Here is a 17,148-nt window from a genome sequence, read left to right on the forward strand (position 1 = left end):
TTTATAAAGCAGGTGAGCCCCTCAGCTCCAGGATCAGGACACCCCACCAATCACTGCTGGGCTGTGGCACACAACAGCAGAAACACAGAGGGAGAAATACACAGAACACACAATCTACAGAAATCATGAGCAGTCACAACAGAGCAGGTTTTATTTTGGTTAGTCAGCATGCAGACTGTCTGTCTGTCAGTGGACAGAAACTGCTGTTCAGCACGTGTCTCCTGACTTGGTTGACCTCACACGAAAGATTTTCAGTCTTTGTCTGATGATTGACCTTCCTGGCAATCAAAAGCAGTTCTATGCTGATAGTTTTTATAGCTTCCTATAAAACAAGTCATCTGACTACTTTTAGTGAGCCATAACAGAAAAAGGAGCAGTTTCAATGTGAGGCTGATGCAGAGTGCCCTCAGCCCACAAGTTGGAAACCCAACAGGCTCCGTGGAGACGTTGAGTACTTCTTATTATTGTTGTATGCATAGCTGTGACTGGTTTTGGAGGGAGACTCCAAAACGTGCATGATTATCCAGGTTGTATGTGCAAATGTATGAATTATTTCTGCTTAGTCACACAATGGTGGCAAAAATCTAAATGTGTAATTTCTTGCTGTGCAGCTGTTGCACTATTTTGTGCACACAATGAAGCGAAGTGAGCTGACCTTCAGCATCTGTGTTTTAAATTGATTAAGTCACACCGGGGTTTTCGATTCTTTTCCTTTTCTGTCATGTGCTGCACGAAAAGCTCAGCAGAAATGGCTGTGGGTGTAGCTGCTGTTGGTCAATAGGTGCCCACAAATTTAGTATAGTATTTGCTGGAAGGAATGAGGCCGTTAAATGATAATCACGTTAGCTGTTGGACACTGGTCAACAATGTTTATTTAGCAAGTGACTGTGCAAATGGATGCAGGTTTAGCTTTGACCTTTTTCTTTTTCATAAAGCAGTTAAGCGGGGGAAATGAGAGTGAATGCTGTGAGGGGGCATTTCAAACTAATTTATCCAATATACAAGTAAAATTCTAAAAATAAAAATGAATGAAGCAGAGCATCAAAGAAACCAGTGTCTCTTTAATTTACAATCTCCAAGAAAAAAAACAGACCTATTTAAAAAAAAAAAAAAAAAAAAAAGCATTACTTCTCAAGAAGATAACCCTTCAACAATTATTCATGAATTTCAAACTGTAGGTCCGTGTTGTACAAATAAAACCAGGCACTGAGAAAGCATTCTTATTTTAGGATTTGACCTAATCCTTATCATATAAACTGCCCTGTATTTCTGTTCCTAGTTCCTAGTTTTAAACCCAATGACACACAATTTACATCGACTGGTTAAACATCATCGGCTAGAGAAAAGCTTGTAATCAGCAAACGACAATCACATAAACATCTAATAAAAACACATTCTCCTTTACACTACAAGGTCATTCCTCCTAGCCAGGTACGTAAACTGCAATGAATGTCTTCAGAGAGAGAAAAAAAAAAATATATATATATATAAACACTATCAGTATCGTACATTGATTAGTGGTATCCAAAGTCAAGCAAACAGCTACTGTGAAGAATAGAAATCTCTGATCACAAAATGGTTCATGAATGGGTTAAATGTGCAGTCTGCTGTGATGCTAGATAGTCTTATTGACCTGTTGAAGAAGACTGAAAAACCTAAATACTGACCCCACATTTTTTTTTTTTTTTTTTTTTTGGTCCCATTGTAAGATCAGGGTCATTTGTAGAGTGCTGAACAGGCGAAACAGTGATGTGTTTTTATGAACTACAGTGTATTTATGCTATCATTTTACTCCAGGCAAGACACAGCTCAAACACCACGTCTACTATTGTTTTTCCGACTCTCGAGGTTCGAGTGTCGGAAAATTTAAGTATATTCTGATGGACTAATTACCATCATTGTAATTCACCTCCTGCTCAATTTATTTATTTATTTATTTATTTATTTATTTATTTATCCTACAAGGCACAAGCTGATGTGAGCTAAAATTTTCTAATTACCAAAGTGAGATACATTTAAATAGTACTGAAATGCTGCACAGAAGAATTCAATTCACTCTAAAAAAAAAAAAGTAAAACGAACATGTAACACACTTTTTAGTTGTCAAGAGACACAGAATTTCACCCATACACAGTGCTTCTACTAGTCACAAGCTGTATCCTGATGTAATAACTGGTCGTGTCCAGTCAAGGTAAAATTAAAGCTTAACTGTTTTCCTAGCAATTGCAGCAATCTTAAAAAAAAAAAATCCATCTGCATTTATTGACCTATTGAGATAAAATCAGTTCCCATAACAACGCAGAAGACAATTAAGATTTTCAGCAGACTGCTTCAGCACTCAAGTTTCTCCAGCTTTGTGGTCCTGCTCAGTCTCCTCTTCCTGTGCATCGCTTTGCTCCCCGTTGACCTGGAACTTGTCATGGGCCCATCTGGGGCTGTTGGTGACGGAAACCCTGGCGGTGGCTTTGCGGATGATGAATCGCGCCCTTCCACGCGAGAGACATCCCCGTCCACGCCCTCGGTTGTCCATCCACTTGCACTCCGCCTCCCCGTCTCGGTCGTCGTGCTGGGAGGAGAGCCAAGAAAGAAAAAAAAAAAAAAAAAAGGAATGTGAGGCATCAAAACTACAATCACACCGCGTAGTTGGTTTAATTGCGAGTGGCATGAATGGGCAAGAGATCGATCATACCAAGTAGTACTGTTTGCTCTTGGGAGTGTACTCGGGATCCCAGTCTTCACTTGACTTCACTGATTGTCCTGCCATGTTTGCTGAGTTATTATTCAGACTGTTTCCCTGACAGCTGCCTCTGTTCCAGCTCCTTCCACGAATCCGTACTTGCTGTAGTTAGAAGGGGGGGGGGGGGGAGGAAAGGAGCTGAAAACAAGAAACGCCACTGACACAGAACCAACCTCATCAGCTCTTCTTCCGCACCATGCTCCTCCAAGAGGATGGCATCTCCTCATGAAACAACCTACCAACAAAACCTATTGAACTTACAAATCCTCCACGTGGTTGTCCTCTTTCAAGCCCTGGTAACTCCCTTTGACCCAGTGTTGCCCTATTAAAGCCTTCATCTTTGGGATCAGACTGGTTCTGGGGCAAATCCCCTTCTTGCTGGGACTTAGAGGAGGAGGAAGACGAGGACGAACTTGAGCGAGACCGCTTCTTCTTATTTTTCCTAGAAGCAGAAATGGTACATGCAAAATCTTTGTTTATAGTGCAGCATATATGAGCAGCAGTGTTCAGCATATTTGTAGTGTTGTGCGTTAGTGCATACTTTGATCTCTTGTGGCGTTTGGAGACCTTTTCCATGGATCTCTCTCTACTACAATATGGGGAATCTCCTGTATCTCTTCCCCGTTCTTGATTATAATCTTTTTCATGGGTGGAATATTTTTTACGACGTTCAATATCCAAACGAAGGTCCATTGGGTCGCCTTTTAGTTTTTCCCCACCGTCCTGGGCAAATCAAAATGAAACACAACGTAGTGGACAGACTTTGCATTAGCACGAAGATGCCATCAGTCTGCTCTCAGCCAAGCTGGTCTGTAAACTAAATAGTGGCAAAGGGGACAAACCCAGCTAACAGCCAGCTGGCATGAAAAAAACCAATTCTGGACTTGACGGGCCAAACCAGCAGCTTTGTGCTCCAAAGCACGTTTACAGATTTATTTTCCTTCTTCAAGGTGGCTACTGAAATGTGGTGTGAAAATCGACTTGCAAAGACTTGGACTTTTCTTGAAAAAGGCATCTGTCAGCTTTGTTTTTGTGTCATGTTACTGAGTGGTCAACCGTCAGAACGGTATGTTTTGACACTCTCCTCACAGGTGCGTTGAAGTGAGACACGCCAGCCTCGGCGCCAACAAACGGCGCCAACATCATTCATATCCTTGCTCGTCCGTCTTCCACGCTGAACACGACTTCCAGCAGCTGGTTCCCACATTTTATGTGCCCCGGATTCAGCAACCAGGTGCATTTGCAATCACTGACTGCTCACTGACATTTTTCTCATTTCAAGCAACTTTCAAGTCATTGCCAGTTGATTATCACGCCATATTGGTGCCACTGAAAGCTGCTGGGATGGCAGGAAACCAATCCAAATAGAGAGATGTATGTTGTGCTTCATAGGGTATTTGGCTGTACATGCAAAACCGCCATTGAAAAACAGGAAGATATCATCGCTCATGCTAATTTGTGGTTGCTCAATTTAACCGTTTCTTTTTTAAGAAGCATTTATGGTCTGTGTTTACAAATGGTTGGCCATATGTGTCCATGTGCATCAATAATGACACGTGATAAGTGTGTGAATGCAGTGCTTGCTGTTGGTAATTTCCGTTCCTTATCTTTTTAAAGAATACTTACGAAAACAACTGTTTAGCGTCCTTTGAACGGCTTTGGCACAGTGGCTTCCATTTCTGAACTTATTTGATTCATTAGCCTTGGTCTTGTGCCCACAGTACAACCAATTTGCCATGTGTGAAGGCGATATAACAAACAACAAAGTCAAAGTGCCTTATTTTGCGTGCGCATTTCTTAGACTTGGAGCATCTCCCTTCAAGGAAAGCCACAGGCTTTAAGGGACTGCAGTCTAAAGGCATCTGGCTTGCTCACTTGTTTGCTGTTGTTTGTTTTTCCAACATACGTCATACTGCAAAATGTTCAGTCACCTTGAAAGTGCCATCCTCTGAGCTTTTCATCGCCTCAAAAAGTTGAGAGTGTTTCTTAAAAGCACTCGTTGAAACATCAATTCGTCTGTGAGAAAGAAACACAGTTAAAACAGGAAAAATTAAATACACATCACGACGGGAACACACTGCAGTTAGCAAAATTAACTGTTGGGACGACATGACATGGGAAAAACAAACAAACAATGACAACAACAACAACAAAAAAAAAAGATGAAGAAAAACTGGTGGGAAAATAAAAAACTGACCTCCACCGAGCATGAGAACAAACAAGCCAAGATAGTCTGTTGATTTTCAGGTAGGAAAGGGGAGAGAAATACCTGAAAGCTGTTAAAAGAGGAGGTGAAGCCACAGCACACTGAAGGTGAGAGGGTCACTCAATAGGCGACTCTACCTGTGTATCTCTGGGCTTTTTCTTGGCTTCATCATTTCCTTCTCTGCAGCTCGTCTTTGGTACATGGTGAATCTCTCGTTTAGACTCATGCCAGAAGATGGAAAGTGCTGAGCTGTGAGGGGCAAACAAGAACAAATAAAGGTTGTGTCCATATTTATTCGCTCATTATTCATCATCTAAAGGTAATATCTCGAATAAATGAGCAGATCTTAGGCAATATTTGAGTTATCCATGATTTACATGATGCAAGAGCCTGTCGAGTGTTTAATTTGTTAGGTTAATCAGAGACAGACATACCTGTATAGTCATTTGTGTACATAAACTGTTTGCTAATTAATTTTCCAGAAACGTGACTCCATGTTGCTCATCTCTATTCTTATTTTTTTACATTTCTACAAAGACATGAAGCTGCTTTTTTTTTTTTTTTTGGAAAAATGTGCGATTGTGATGTACAGTAGTTTGTGATTTAAAACTTGAGATGAGCCTATTGCGAGCAACCTCCGTGGTCAAAGTAAAAACAATATGGCATGTGATTCTGAAAAACAAAGTACTTTCCACAGTAGTCTGCGTTGTGAGTAAAGCGCCTAGCGTGCCTCGGCAGAGACTCACCTTTAATGTGGTGAACGATGGTGACAATGTGTTGTGCAAACAGCTCAGAGGGACTCCTGCTCCTCTGCAACTGAGCAGCCTGAACGTGTTGAAAGATGGAGCGAAACTCCTGATCCTTTTTTGAGGACTGCACAAGATCCTGAGACAACTGTCTCTCCTCAGCTAAAATATCAGAAGAGCTGAAAATTACAAGAAACATGCTTTTTGTCTACGGCTCGTCATAAGAAACTGTCTGAAACCAGAAAATATGTTGTTCAATCAGCTCAAACAGAATCGGCATTGTGGTCAACTCATCAGTCTCGTTGCTTTGCAGCCTAAGTGTCGTGACTATTATCAAACTTACTAATAGATTTGAAAGTGTGATCTCTTGCTCACTCACACTAAGGCCCCACAAAGGGCGTGAAACCTCTGCGTAATGCTCACCTCATCAGGCTATTTTCAAGAAAGTCCAGTCTGACATTAAATTTAGCTTCCTTCTTTCTTGTGGACGTGACAGGCGAGTCATCTCCCCTGACCGTAAACATCTCTCTGTCAGAGTTCCTCCTCGATGGTGGTGATGGGGATGGTATCGAGGGAGATTTTGCCATCTTCCTGGCTTTGCATCTCATATCTGGGGAGAGTTCCTCCAATTTCCCTGCTAACTCCCTTTTAGCGAGCGTGGCAGCAATTGCGGCCGCTTTATCCTGCTTTCGGCTAAGATAAATCTCCTCTGCCATGGCGTCGAGGTCACTGCTGGCTAGCTGTGAATAGGCTGCATTCTGCCATTTGCCAAAGCACTCTTCAAACAGTGCCCGGGCCGAGTGAGGGACCTTGCTCCTCGGCTTAGAGGACTCATCCCCATCGTGCCGCTCTTTCGGACATGACTTTGACTGAGGCCTGATGATAATCTCCTCCTCATCTTCCTCCCCATCAGCAGACAGAAAAGGAGAAGCTTTCAAAAAGCTGTTCAGAGACACTTCACTGTCATCGTCCTCTTTGTACTTCCTCGTCACTGAATCAGCGCTTACTGCTGCTGCTTTTCCATTTACTTTCCCCTGCTCCATATCCACATCTTTTGCCTCTGTGTTCTTGCCATTTTCCCAAGTAGATGTAGCTTTTTTATTTTGCTCCTCCAGAAACCTAAACAACATTAAAAAGTTAAAGTGCTGCATCTAGTTGGACATGCTACTTGAGAGACAGCTCCAGAAAGTAAATTTACAGAAAACCAAATGATTTACTGAGTTTGTCATATTACGGCCATGACAAATAGAGTAAACCAGTCAGATACGTTTTTTTTTTTTTAATCTCTAATAAAGATATATAGTGTTCATAAATTTCAGTTATTCATGGTGTGATAAAACAAGCATTTATTTAGAATCCATGTTGATCTCTTATGACAACCACATATGACTACTTAAGCTTGAAAAGCAGCAAGGACGATAAGATAAAATAAAATGTATTGCATGATCTAAAGAAAGCATTTTATGGCCATAAATAACACATGATATCGTGTGTGTGTGTGTGTGTGTTTCTGAAGCCTGCATACTTTGCTCAAACATTATTATAATTCATTTGACAGAAGAAAAGTAAATTGAGCCTTACTTTCTGAAGGCAATGGAAATTGCTGTTTTATCTCCATCCGTGTACTCCTCATTGGAGAAGAAGTCAAAGCTGGAAAGCATTGGATTTAGACCTTCATGTGAGGGGTTTTTTGTGGGGGATGAACTACACACCATCTGCCTGGAGGGGGCGCCATTGCAAGTGTCATTTGTGTTTTTCGGGGAGGAACCAGGCTGGTTTGTAATTTGGCTGCTCTGGCCAACAATAACAGTAGAATTTACCAGAGGACTGCTCCCCTCAGGTTTCCCACTTCCTGTTCCCTCCTTTGCATCTTCTGCCGACACCCTGGTGAGCTCCACCGGCTCCCCATCTCCCCCTGCACCCTTTTGGACATCCTGTAAGGCAAACTGCTCATCTTTCACATCTTTGGAGATGGCCAGCAGTGATGATGACCTGCATTTGGGAGAGGACGAGTGCGAGGAGGAGGAAGAATGCTGAGAGTGTCTAGATAACTGTGAAGGGGATCGGTCTGAATGCTGATTGTGACCCTGAGGGGGGCTTCCTGAGCGTTTCTGGAGGTTGTGCGATCGTCCTCGTGAATGGTTTTGCTGCAGTTGCTGCTTTTGAGGCTGCTGCTTGAAATTCTTCCAGTTGGGGCGGAAGTTGTTGTTGTTGTTGTTGTTGTTGTAGCCACCGCCGCCGCCCCCACCGCCACGCTGGTACCGTCCACGTGGGAAGTAGCCCCGCCCTCGGCCCCTGAAATTGTACGGTCTCCGGAAGCCGCGGTGGTAGCCCCGGAACTCCCGGTTGTTGTGGTATCCCCGCGGATATTTCTTGTCCCGGGGATAAGATGGAGAATGAGATCTTGATCGTGACCGAGACCTAGAGCTGCAAAAGAAGAGCCAAGGAAAGAAAGAAGGCACGTAACTCCTTTCTGGAAAAGGGCAGATGTAACACATGCAGAGTTTTCTGGGTTCTGGTCCCATAAATAGAAACCTCCACGAGAGTGTTATGTAATACAGTTCTACCACAAACTCTGAATCAGAGGCTAAAATGACCAGTTAACATCTGATACAGTTTAAACAAAAGCGTACGCATGCATGTGTATGCACTCACATGCATGCGTACGGAAACAGCAGGTATGTTCTGTTGACCGGTGTTTTTTTTTTTTTTTAAAAGCACATTGAATTAAATCTAATCTAAAGCCAATTAAAGAGACAACAAAAGGTGGCTTTTAGCATACTGACATTTATAATTGTAGATCAAAAAGGTAATATGTACAAACTTTAATTTCTTCCTTTACCATAGCTGAACAAAGGATTTAAGGATCAATGACGCTGTTTGGCGCAGGAAAGTAACGATGGCCACTTAGAGCCGAATGCAGTTTTGTTACAATGATGAATACTATTATACCACATTCGAAGCAGTCTGTTATATCAGTTTAAAGATATCAGGGCAGCAGGACATCCATTAAAAAAAAAAAAAAAAAAGTATAGCTAAATCCAACAGCCATGCAACTGGTTGATTTGTCAAAAGAAACGCACAAAGGTGCAGTGCATGAAGAAAAGTAGAGATTTTGGTGTGGTGCCGAGCCAGTCAGCAGGTTCAGACTAGTCCACATGGTGGCTCTGCTGTGCTTCTAATAAAAAAATAAGACTCTATCGAACGTCGTAGATAGACTTAGATTCTTCAACACAGCCCTGAAAACATTAGCCACACAGCAAGATGTCCGCTATTTCACATCAAAAATTTTTATCAGACAAACTTCTGACCGTGTCTCCACGTTTCAACAGAGCAGCCACATCATTCCACGATGCTCTGAAAGAGAATAGATGTGTTGCATTGCTTCTCCCCCCCCCCAACAAATGCATCCTCAAATTCTGTACAACAGTCAGTGAATATAAAGTAAATGCTCAGTCGGCACCCTCCCCTCATCAAAACCATAACATGTCATAAAGAAGGGGGTTAAGAAACTGATAAATGCATGCAAAGTTTAAAACATTACAGAGCTAGATTCAAAAGTGAGCAAAGCAGTGACACGTTACATGCAAAACACACTATGAAACCATAAGTGGAGGCTGAAAATGCACATAACTCACCTAGTGTGCTTTTTCATTGGAATACAGAGTGATTAAAGAAGGCAGCGCACTAAGCAGCTCTGCACACTCAAAGTGCGAGCTACAAATACTGCAGCCTTTCTGGCCAGCTCCGCTGAAGCAGGGAGTCACATGGGCCGTACAAGAGGGGAGGGGGGGGGGGGAGGTCTGCATAAATCCTTTTACTCCATGTTTGCCAGTCACAAGGGCTGTTCAACTGGTGTTGGGAGGCTTCTAAAGAAAAGATCAAGTAAGCCCTCCAAAATACTAATTTCTCCAGCAGCATACACGATGGCTTCGCTTATTGAACTTAGGTCCACCTTTAGTGGTTTGCTAAATCTGTTGCCCATTTATTTCCCAAAGTGGTAAAAGCAAGGGATGGAGACGGTGAAAGATAGTCAAGCTAAAGCTCTAAACTGGAACTGTTCCTTGGTTTTAGTTCTCTAATCCTTCAACAAGTTGGAAATGTTTTTCCCAAGAGGTGTACGGAAAGAAATTATTTATGTGTGTAGCTTTTCTGGGTTTCATATAGTTGTGTAAAAGCAACGCAATCCATCCTGTACATGTGCACGGCTCGCCTAAGAAGAGTTAATCATTAGATTCCTTCCACATCTCTTCTTTATGCTAATTTTAATGTGGGCTGCTACGGTGCCAGGAAATGAGCTGCCCTGCCATTTTACTTTACTGCCATGCCGCAGTCACTCAGCCAGAAACAGCAGAGGCATTGGAGGGAAGCCTGGCCTTTTCTTCCCAACACACATCACAGCCAGCAGATCACCATACAGCAAAGGCGATTTTGTTTAATCAAAACCACGTAAAAGAAATGCTGCCTTGATAACCTTGAGAAAATATTTCTATATGCCACTGAGGTTAGAATGCAGGTAAATGTTTTCTTGGGACTTGCAAACAATACTGGGGAAACGATATCCACTCAAACTTAAGTGAAATTACTAACCAGCAGCTGAACTCTTTCTCAAAAAACAATTTCCTCAGGGCACTGAAACTGACCCGTCTCTGGTTCAGGCTCAAATCTGTTAATGCGCAACACCAGCTTTGTTCATTCATATGAGAAGTCATAAAGTCCAAGACTTGGAGATGGAGCTCAACAGATATGTGCTTAACTGATTATAATACAACACGCTTGTCACTTCTCAACAGCATATGGTGCCGTCCGTTCTCGATGACAAGCTGAAAGTCGCCAACAACAGATTAAAGTGGAACATGGGCAGAGCACCACACATGGGATGATCAGTCCCGATGTTTTTGTATCACCTGGCTGAACTTGGTCTGCTGCACCTGCTGCTAGTTTCCATTTGTTCACTTATTCTTAATCCAGGCATCAGGTGGTGGTCAGTGCATGCTCGACTTATGTGCTCTGTTACACAGTTTCCTGCGGTCAGAAGCTCAGAGCAGCAATAACAAAACTTTTAAGAAGAGTCAAAGCTGACCTAATCACAGAAGACAAAATAATACAAACTATCTTTCCTAAAAAAATACACTCTACCTGTAACGATGCCTTCTGGACCGGGACCTGGAGCGACTTCTGGAGTGTGATGTGGAGCGGGATCTTGACCGGGACCTCGATCGGCTGCGCGACCTTGAGGCTGATTTTGTGGACCTGGACATTGCTGTAGCCAGCCCACCTCAAACTATCACACAAAAAAGTTGCACATCTCAGTAAGGACTTAACAAAAACACAAACATTACACATTTTTAAAAGAAATAAAAATAAATAAATAAATAAAGACAGCTATTCAGTCACCCTTTCAAGACTCAGGTTCCTGCAGAGAACAGCTATTATTCAGGTATCAGCGGGAACGACTGAATGAGCGATTAGCACAGATGAAAAATGACTCTGAAGAAAGCCAATGCTCAGAAATCCGTGAAGTGAAATATCCAGCATAGATTAGCCATCCGAGGTCCAGTTGGTGCACAAAGTGAGTGAGGTAAAAGAGCAGCTGTCTAAAAAGGAAGAAGGCAATCTGGAGCAGTGTAGGGCATCCAAGCAGAACCAGTTTTATTTAGTCACCAATCATTTGCATAGAAGGCTGTCTTACGTCAGTCATCTGGTGTGTAAACTGCTCAGCTGACTGCCAAAGATTTAACACAAACACACAGTTATCAGTGGAGAAATGCCAAACCTGTTTTTTGTTCTTTATTTTTTTATTTTATTTATTCATTTTTTTTTTGTATTGTCTTTTCCCCCCATTGCACGTACTGTACAGGCATGGCCATGAATAATGTTACGGGGAGAGAAACATTTGGTTACTTCCCCTGGCAGCAGCCATACCTATTGTGGTTTTTTTTTTTTTTTTTGCCCCTAAAAACAAATTCAGAACATAACCACACTTCTTTAAATATTTCACCTTTGATCACATGATGCGTTTTCACCGCACCGCCACACATTTATCGGTTTCATTTTTAATTTCTTATCACTTACGAGTGACAGTTCTAGTTAATAATGAAGACCAATATGAACTCTGTTCGTTTGTGGGGAAAGCGATCATCCTCTTTAGCTAAGTCTGCATATATCACTGGCTTGTGGGTGAATATCTGTTTTGGATCTACAACCAGAGATGCTCGCTTTTAGCTATCTGATGCCCGTGTGCTCGGTGCACATAGGCAGCAGATATTCTTTGAACTTCAAAAGATGTTTCCTCTCAACTCCTTCAGGGCTTTGCTTATATACGTCATATGCTATTTCTAATAATTCTTAGCATCTATTACTTCCCACGCTCCGCGCACCATTATTTGTGACATATGGCCCTCATAGTACAGTATATGCCAGGGATCGAAAAATTGATCTTACATTATGAAAGTCTTCTTTAGAGAATTTGGAAGGAGGAAATTGCCAGCTACACATGACCAGGGGATTTCAAAACCAGTGCACGCTATCACATGGTGGTCCCTCTGTGTATCCTTGCTACTATTTTGGAGAGTATTGAAATGGATCCATCTTCCCCCGCCTCTTCTTCATGCTTAGTGAACTTCGCACTCTCCTCACTCCTGGCAGCCTGTTGTTTTTGGCTCCTGGAGAATAATTTCCTGAAGTTCCAGTCTCAACAGACCGTCAATTTAGCTTACTGTGCACATCGAGAAGTATGGCACTCAGATGTGCCCCTTCTCAGCGTGAGGTAGCATGTGTAAACCAAATACATTGTGACAACCTTCTTAATTTCTCTTCATATACTAAAGGAAGTTGGCCTTGAGAGCGGTTGCTGAGGAGAAATGTGGTGCATTTTTCTAAATTTATTGTAATAGCTGCACAAAAATGTTTAAAACCAACACATCTGTCTGACATTTTCACATGGCTGAATATAGTTTCATTGAAACTTTTGAATGAGTGTCATCTGAAACTTTATACAAATAAGCTATACAGGGCAGGCTTCCCCCACTGAATAAAACAGTTGCTTTACGGCCTACTGTACATGTGTATGAGGATGCACGTTGTCTTTGTCTCCCCTACGCAGGATGGAAAGTAGTGGGCTGGACTGAACAATGCCATCAGTTTAAATGGTCTCCCTCTGAAAGCCTGATTAACGGCCAGCTGCAGCTGCTGCTTCTCCGCGCCGTGTGGTTGACAGTGCAATCACTGAGATTTCAGTATCTCTGTGAAAGGCTGCACCGACGAATTTAATCACTTGCACATCAGCCTGACAAACAGGCTGCACAATACCCAACAAACAAAGGCCCTTTTGGGTGATTTTATCACTTCTACTGCATCTGAACCTGAAGAAAGCCACTTCCTCGATTTCCATCATGAAACTGTCAACTACCATAATGTCATTGCACCTGTTCTATCTGTACCAAAACCAACACTTGATGGTGCGGGCACTGTTTGCGTAGGTTCAGGTGTCACCGATGCTGCTATTGAATATCTGAAATAAAACAATAAAATAAATAAAACACACACACAAACAGGAACTACAGAAAACAAGGAATCAAACTATTTACATGGTTACTAATAACTAAGGGTATGAATTCAGCAGCTCTCACATTGGTAGGAGTTCAATACACTGGATACACACATTATTAGGAAGTAGTGACAACTGTATAATCCTCATCAGCTGTTTGCTGAATTTCACAGCAAAAGTAACACTGATCAACAATGGTGCAGCAACTCGATCCACTGCTCAAAGCGTAGGGGAAGAACAGGCCGCTCCAACAAACGCCTCATCACTGAGGCTGGGATGCCGCACTGGCAGCTGGAATCACATTTGCTATCTATATGCCCCCATGAGACTCCCCCGCTCACCCTTACAGAAAAAGTCACAGCAACTGCCATTGGCACCATCTTTGGTTATCAACATGCAGGGTGACACTTAACATGCCGAGCAAGTTAATGGATAGCAAAGACACTGGAAGCGTTGTCCCAGATAAGATAAAACTCGCAGCTTCCTCCTTGCTGTTATTTTATGCAAAAGTAAATCTTTTGAATGGCCTGTTTCATTGGATTATGTCTGCGTGGATTAGCTGGGCTGTTTGCCTTGGTGGAGTCACTATATCCTGTAGACCGTTAGACAAACAGATGACTTCAAGCACGAGCTTTCATTCAACATTATTCTTTGCTAATCACCTGCATTGACTGATGAGTATACCTTCCAGTTTGGCATTGAACTTGGCCTTGAGTTTAATGATAGCATATCCCAATAATGTGTAACTTTTTATCAACAAATGCACTTCAGTATCTGTTTGTTTTCTGAAGGTAGCTGTATTCCAAAGATCAGTGCTGCTTTTAATCATTAAGCTCTGCATGAAAATCTATTCCGACACAAGTTAGAAGACTAAACTCAAACACTGTATGGTTTCTATTATGTACAAGAGGCTTACTCTGTCTGGAAAATGGAACAAAGCAGAGTGACACTGAGGCATCAAGACAGCAACATGCTTCTCGTCTGTCATCACAACGTTTGTGGAACACAGCAGTTAAAGGTCCTCTCTATTTTGGTCAGTCGGGAACAGGCAGGCAAACAGTGAGTTATAGTTGGATATTATAAAAATGACAATTGGTGTTTGTGCACCTGGTGGTCTGATCCGCATCAGACCGGAGACACAGTTGCCGTGTTTCTTGTTTTCTTATAAGTAGAATGTTGTATATCCGGAAAACTTTCATTACCGAGAAGCTCCAAACCCGGAAGGTCTCACTGAAGTTGCACAAGTGCATTTACTGGCATGATGCATAAATGTGAGCACTACCTGCAGCAGCCTGTAACACAGCCTGTAAATAAACATCTTGTACTGCCGCTTCAGTGCGTACCAGTGAGGGCACACCTTTTCTGTTGGAGCGCGCTTTTCTGTTTTTGCAGCTGGTGTTTGTTAAAGAGGATCGACCTCGAACAGGATCCCATATGCTACATTGTGATTCTTCCGACATATGCAAACAGAGTTGTGTGATTGTGTGCATGTGGTGTGTGGACTGTGGAAACTGCTTTTCCCTTTCTGAATGAATAAAGCTCTCTGTATCTGTTTAGGGTCCTGTGGCCAAGCAGGAAATTAAAGGATAAATTTCACAAACTCATTATTTTTTTCTGGAATCACTAGACGTCTGAAATAGATTCACATAGGACCACAAAAGCCAGTTAGATGAGTATGTGCAGAAAAGTCATGACTAAAGGATTATCCTTTATGCTATGTAACTGGTTAGGCTGAACTGAGGTTGTGACTGTTTACTGTAGGTGGAGAGAAAATTAAACCAAACCTGCAATCTCAACCGTCATCCTTTCATTGGGCCAGCCACTGAGAACAACAGACCAACTACCGGTAAAATTAAACATCTAATTTTGCCGTGAGTCCCCCTCGAGTCCACTGGTGGTCCAAGAATCCTTTAATGATGTTCAAGATATAAATATTGACTGAGTGGGCCATTTGCATAAAGCAGCTGAGCTAATTATCCACAGACATTTTCAGTACAGCTGTCCAAATGACATCAGTGGACTTGAAATGAAACCATCTCAAAGCCAGTGGAGCATGTCCTGGATGGGATGGACTGTGTTCTCCCCCATCATATCATTTATGGAAAATAACACACTAAGAAGTCTCCAACTAAGACAGTTCCCACCAGAAGACGGAGTCTGCCTGTATGGGCTGACAAAGTCTGTATTTATACCCAGATATTTGGTTTTGCTCGCTTTTCCTATTGTTTCCTAATATCCATTTTATGATGGGTCAACCCTGAGTCGAACCGGTTTTCCATCCAAACCGACCGGGAGCTTCACTCTTAATGCTGCTGCCATCATGTCAAACGCTCTTTATCAGCACTTTGGTACATTCTTTTGCTTTTTTTTTTCTTTTCCCCCCCCCAAATATAAAAAAGAAAAAGTTAATAAAACTAAAAAAGCTCTTACCGGCGTCCGTGGTTCAGGAGCGTCGCGTTACATTCAGGCGCCGCTGCGTGATTCGGTAGAAATGACTTCTAGACTGTTTCTCCCGGGCTGTTGTGTGTCTCTGCTCTTGTGCCCAACTTGTGTCTAGTCTGTGTGTGTGTCTGTGTCTGTGTGTGTGTGTGTGTGTGTGTTGGCTGGAGGCTGCGGTGTTTAGAGAAAGGGGGTGTGACAGCACCGTGAAGCTGAGAGGTTCATATTTCCTTCCGCCTTCACCGCCTGTCAACGCATCGTCTTCCCCCTGAATGAATGCGCCCGGTTAGCTGAATATTAGAGATACAGGAGTTCAGCTGCTCCCCGTGTCTTTATAATAACCACCATCATCCTGTCATGGCAGCTTAGCAGTCAGTCAGTCAGTCAATCACACACTGTAGTCGTGTAGCACATTTCAAACAACCAGGGCGGAGAAAAGTGCTTCAGAATAAAAGGGTAAGAGAATTAAACAAGTCGTATATGATTTTGAAAGAAAGTGGTTAAAATCTGCTAAAATAAAGATCCTGAGAGAATAGTGAAAAACAAAAGTTAGAAAATCAAGATAACATTGATGCTGTAAAAATAAACAATAACACCTGCTGGGGTGGAAATATGCTCTTCATAAGGAGAAAACAAAGAAGAAGAGATTTGTCTTTAGCAATGATTTAAAATGCCCAACAGTGGAGGCAGATTGTATATGGAGAGGTAGACTATTCCATCAGTTTGGGGCAAAAAGCCCGGCCTCTCCTGGTCTTCAGCCAGGTTTCTCTTACTGCGGTGCACAGTATTTGTTGTTGACATCACGGTTGAGATAGAAGTTTGGGAGTTTGCTTACTCTGGGAAGTTTCATAGAAGCAGATGGGGGAAAAAAACAGACAAAATTACTCATAGATTGCAGTTATATTCATGTTTAAGCCACACAAAACATTCAGTCCATTCAGCTCTCTAAATACTGAAGAGCTACAAGTCATCTGTGCCATATTTTATCAGAGGCATGTTGACAATTCATCGATTAAGTCTCCTTTTATTCCCGTGCCTGAACACAAATATTATGAGTGATATGATATGCTTCATCTACATTTCATTGCTATATGAAATCATAGATCCATTTGAGAAACTGGAGCTGCTGGAAAATAGCCTGGGGTAAGGCTCACTTTGTTTTCCACTGTGGTTTGTGTGACTCAGTGAAACAAATACATAGCTTAGCAATACAGCCAATGCATTTGTATACTAGCCCATTTTTTCTATTTCATTATCTTCAAGATAAATATTGTGCATTCTGAACTTTTACTGATACGTACCACATTCCATGAATTACATTTTATACAGGCCTTGTTTATTATGACCTCTACAATACCTGTGGTTTAACATTTTTCAAGGAGTGCTGCATTAATTCAGATAAACTATATGGCCAGTTTACAAATATGTAATTAATACCATGAATATCAGATATAACATCAGTGATATCCAT

The 17,148-nt window shown here is 42.1% G+C and overlaps 1 protein-coding gene across 2 annotated transcripts; it reads right to left on the reverse strand.

Moving 5' to 3' along the window:
• Positions 1 to 1,666: 1,666 nt before the first annotated feature.
• thrap3a (thyroid hormone receptor associated protein 3a) lies at positions 1,667 to 15,817 on the reverse strand. 2 transcript variants are annotated; one of them, XM_029504808.1, is made up of 11 exons: positions 15,669 to 15,817; positions 10,829 to 10,973; positions 7,271 to 8,116; positions 6,113 to 6,808; positions 5,690 to 5,868; positions 5,081 to 5,192; positions 4,669 to 4,753; positions 3,279 to 3,460; positions 2,999 to 3,179; positions 2,690 to 2,839; positions 1,667 to 2,566 (listed from the first exon to the last, which is right to left on the reverse strand). In XM_029504808.1, exons 2-11 carry the CDS (start codon positions 10,948 to 10,950, stop codon positions 2,339 to 2,341), a joined length of 2,781 nt encoding a protein of 926 aa, XP_029360668.1. In that variant the 5' UTR covers positions 10,951 to 10,973; positions 15,669 to 15,817; the 3' UTR covers positions 1,667 to 2,338. The 2 variants fall into 2 exon arrangements, with proteins under 2 accessions (XP_029360668.1, XP_029360669.1); XM_029504809.1 differs by lacking the exons at positions 10,829 to 10,973; positions 15,669 to 15,817 and adding an exon at positions 9,328 to 10,816.
• Positions 15,818 to 17,148: the final 1,331 nt, after the last annotated feature.

The sequence above is a fragment of the Echeneis naucrates genome, chromosome 6 (genome assembly GCF_900963305.1).
Source record: "Echeneis naucrates chromosome 6, fEcheNa1.1, whole genome shotgun sequence".
NCBI classification, from domain to species: domain Eukaryota; kingdom Metazoa; phylum Chordata; class Actinopteri; order Carangiformes; family Echeneidae; genus Echeneis; species Echeneis naucrates.

Bases quoted from the DNA above. Each gene is read 5' to 3' on its own strand.
- thrap3a (XM_029504808.1), bottom strand. From the start codon at position 10,950: ATGTCCAGGTCCACAAAATCAGCCTCAAGGTCGCGCAGCCGATCGAGG. The intron at 2,840-2,998 runs GTAAGTTCAATA...TTCTAACTACAG, and splicing joins GACAACCACGTGGAGGATTT to CAAGTACGGATTCGTGGAAG. The intron at 2,567-2,689 runs GTATGATCGATC...CTCTCCTCCCAG, and splicing joins AGAGCAAACAGTACTACTTG to CACGACGACCGAGACGGGGA.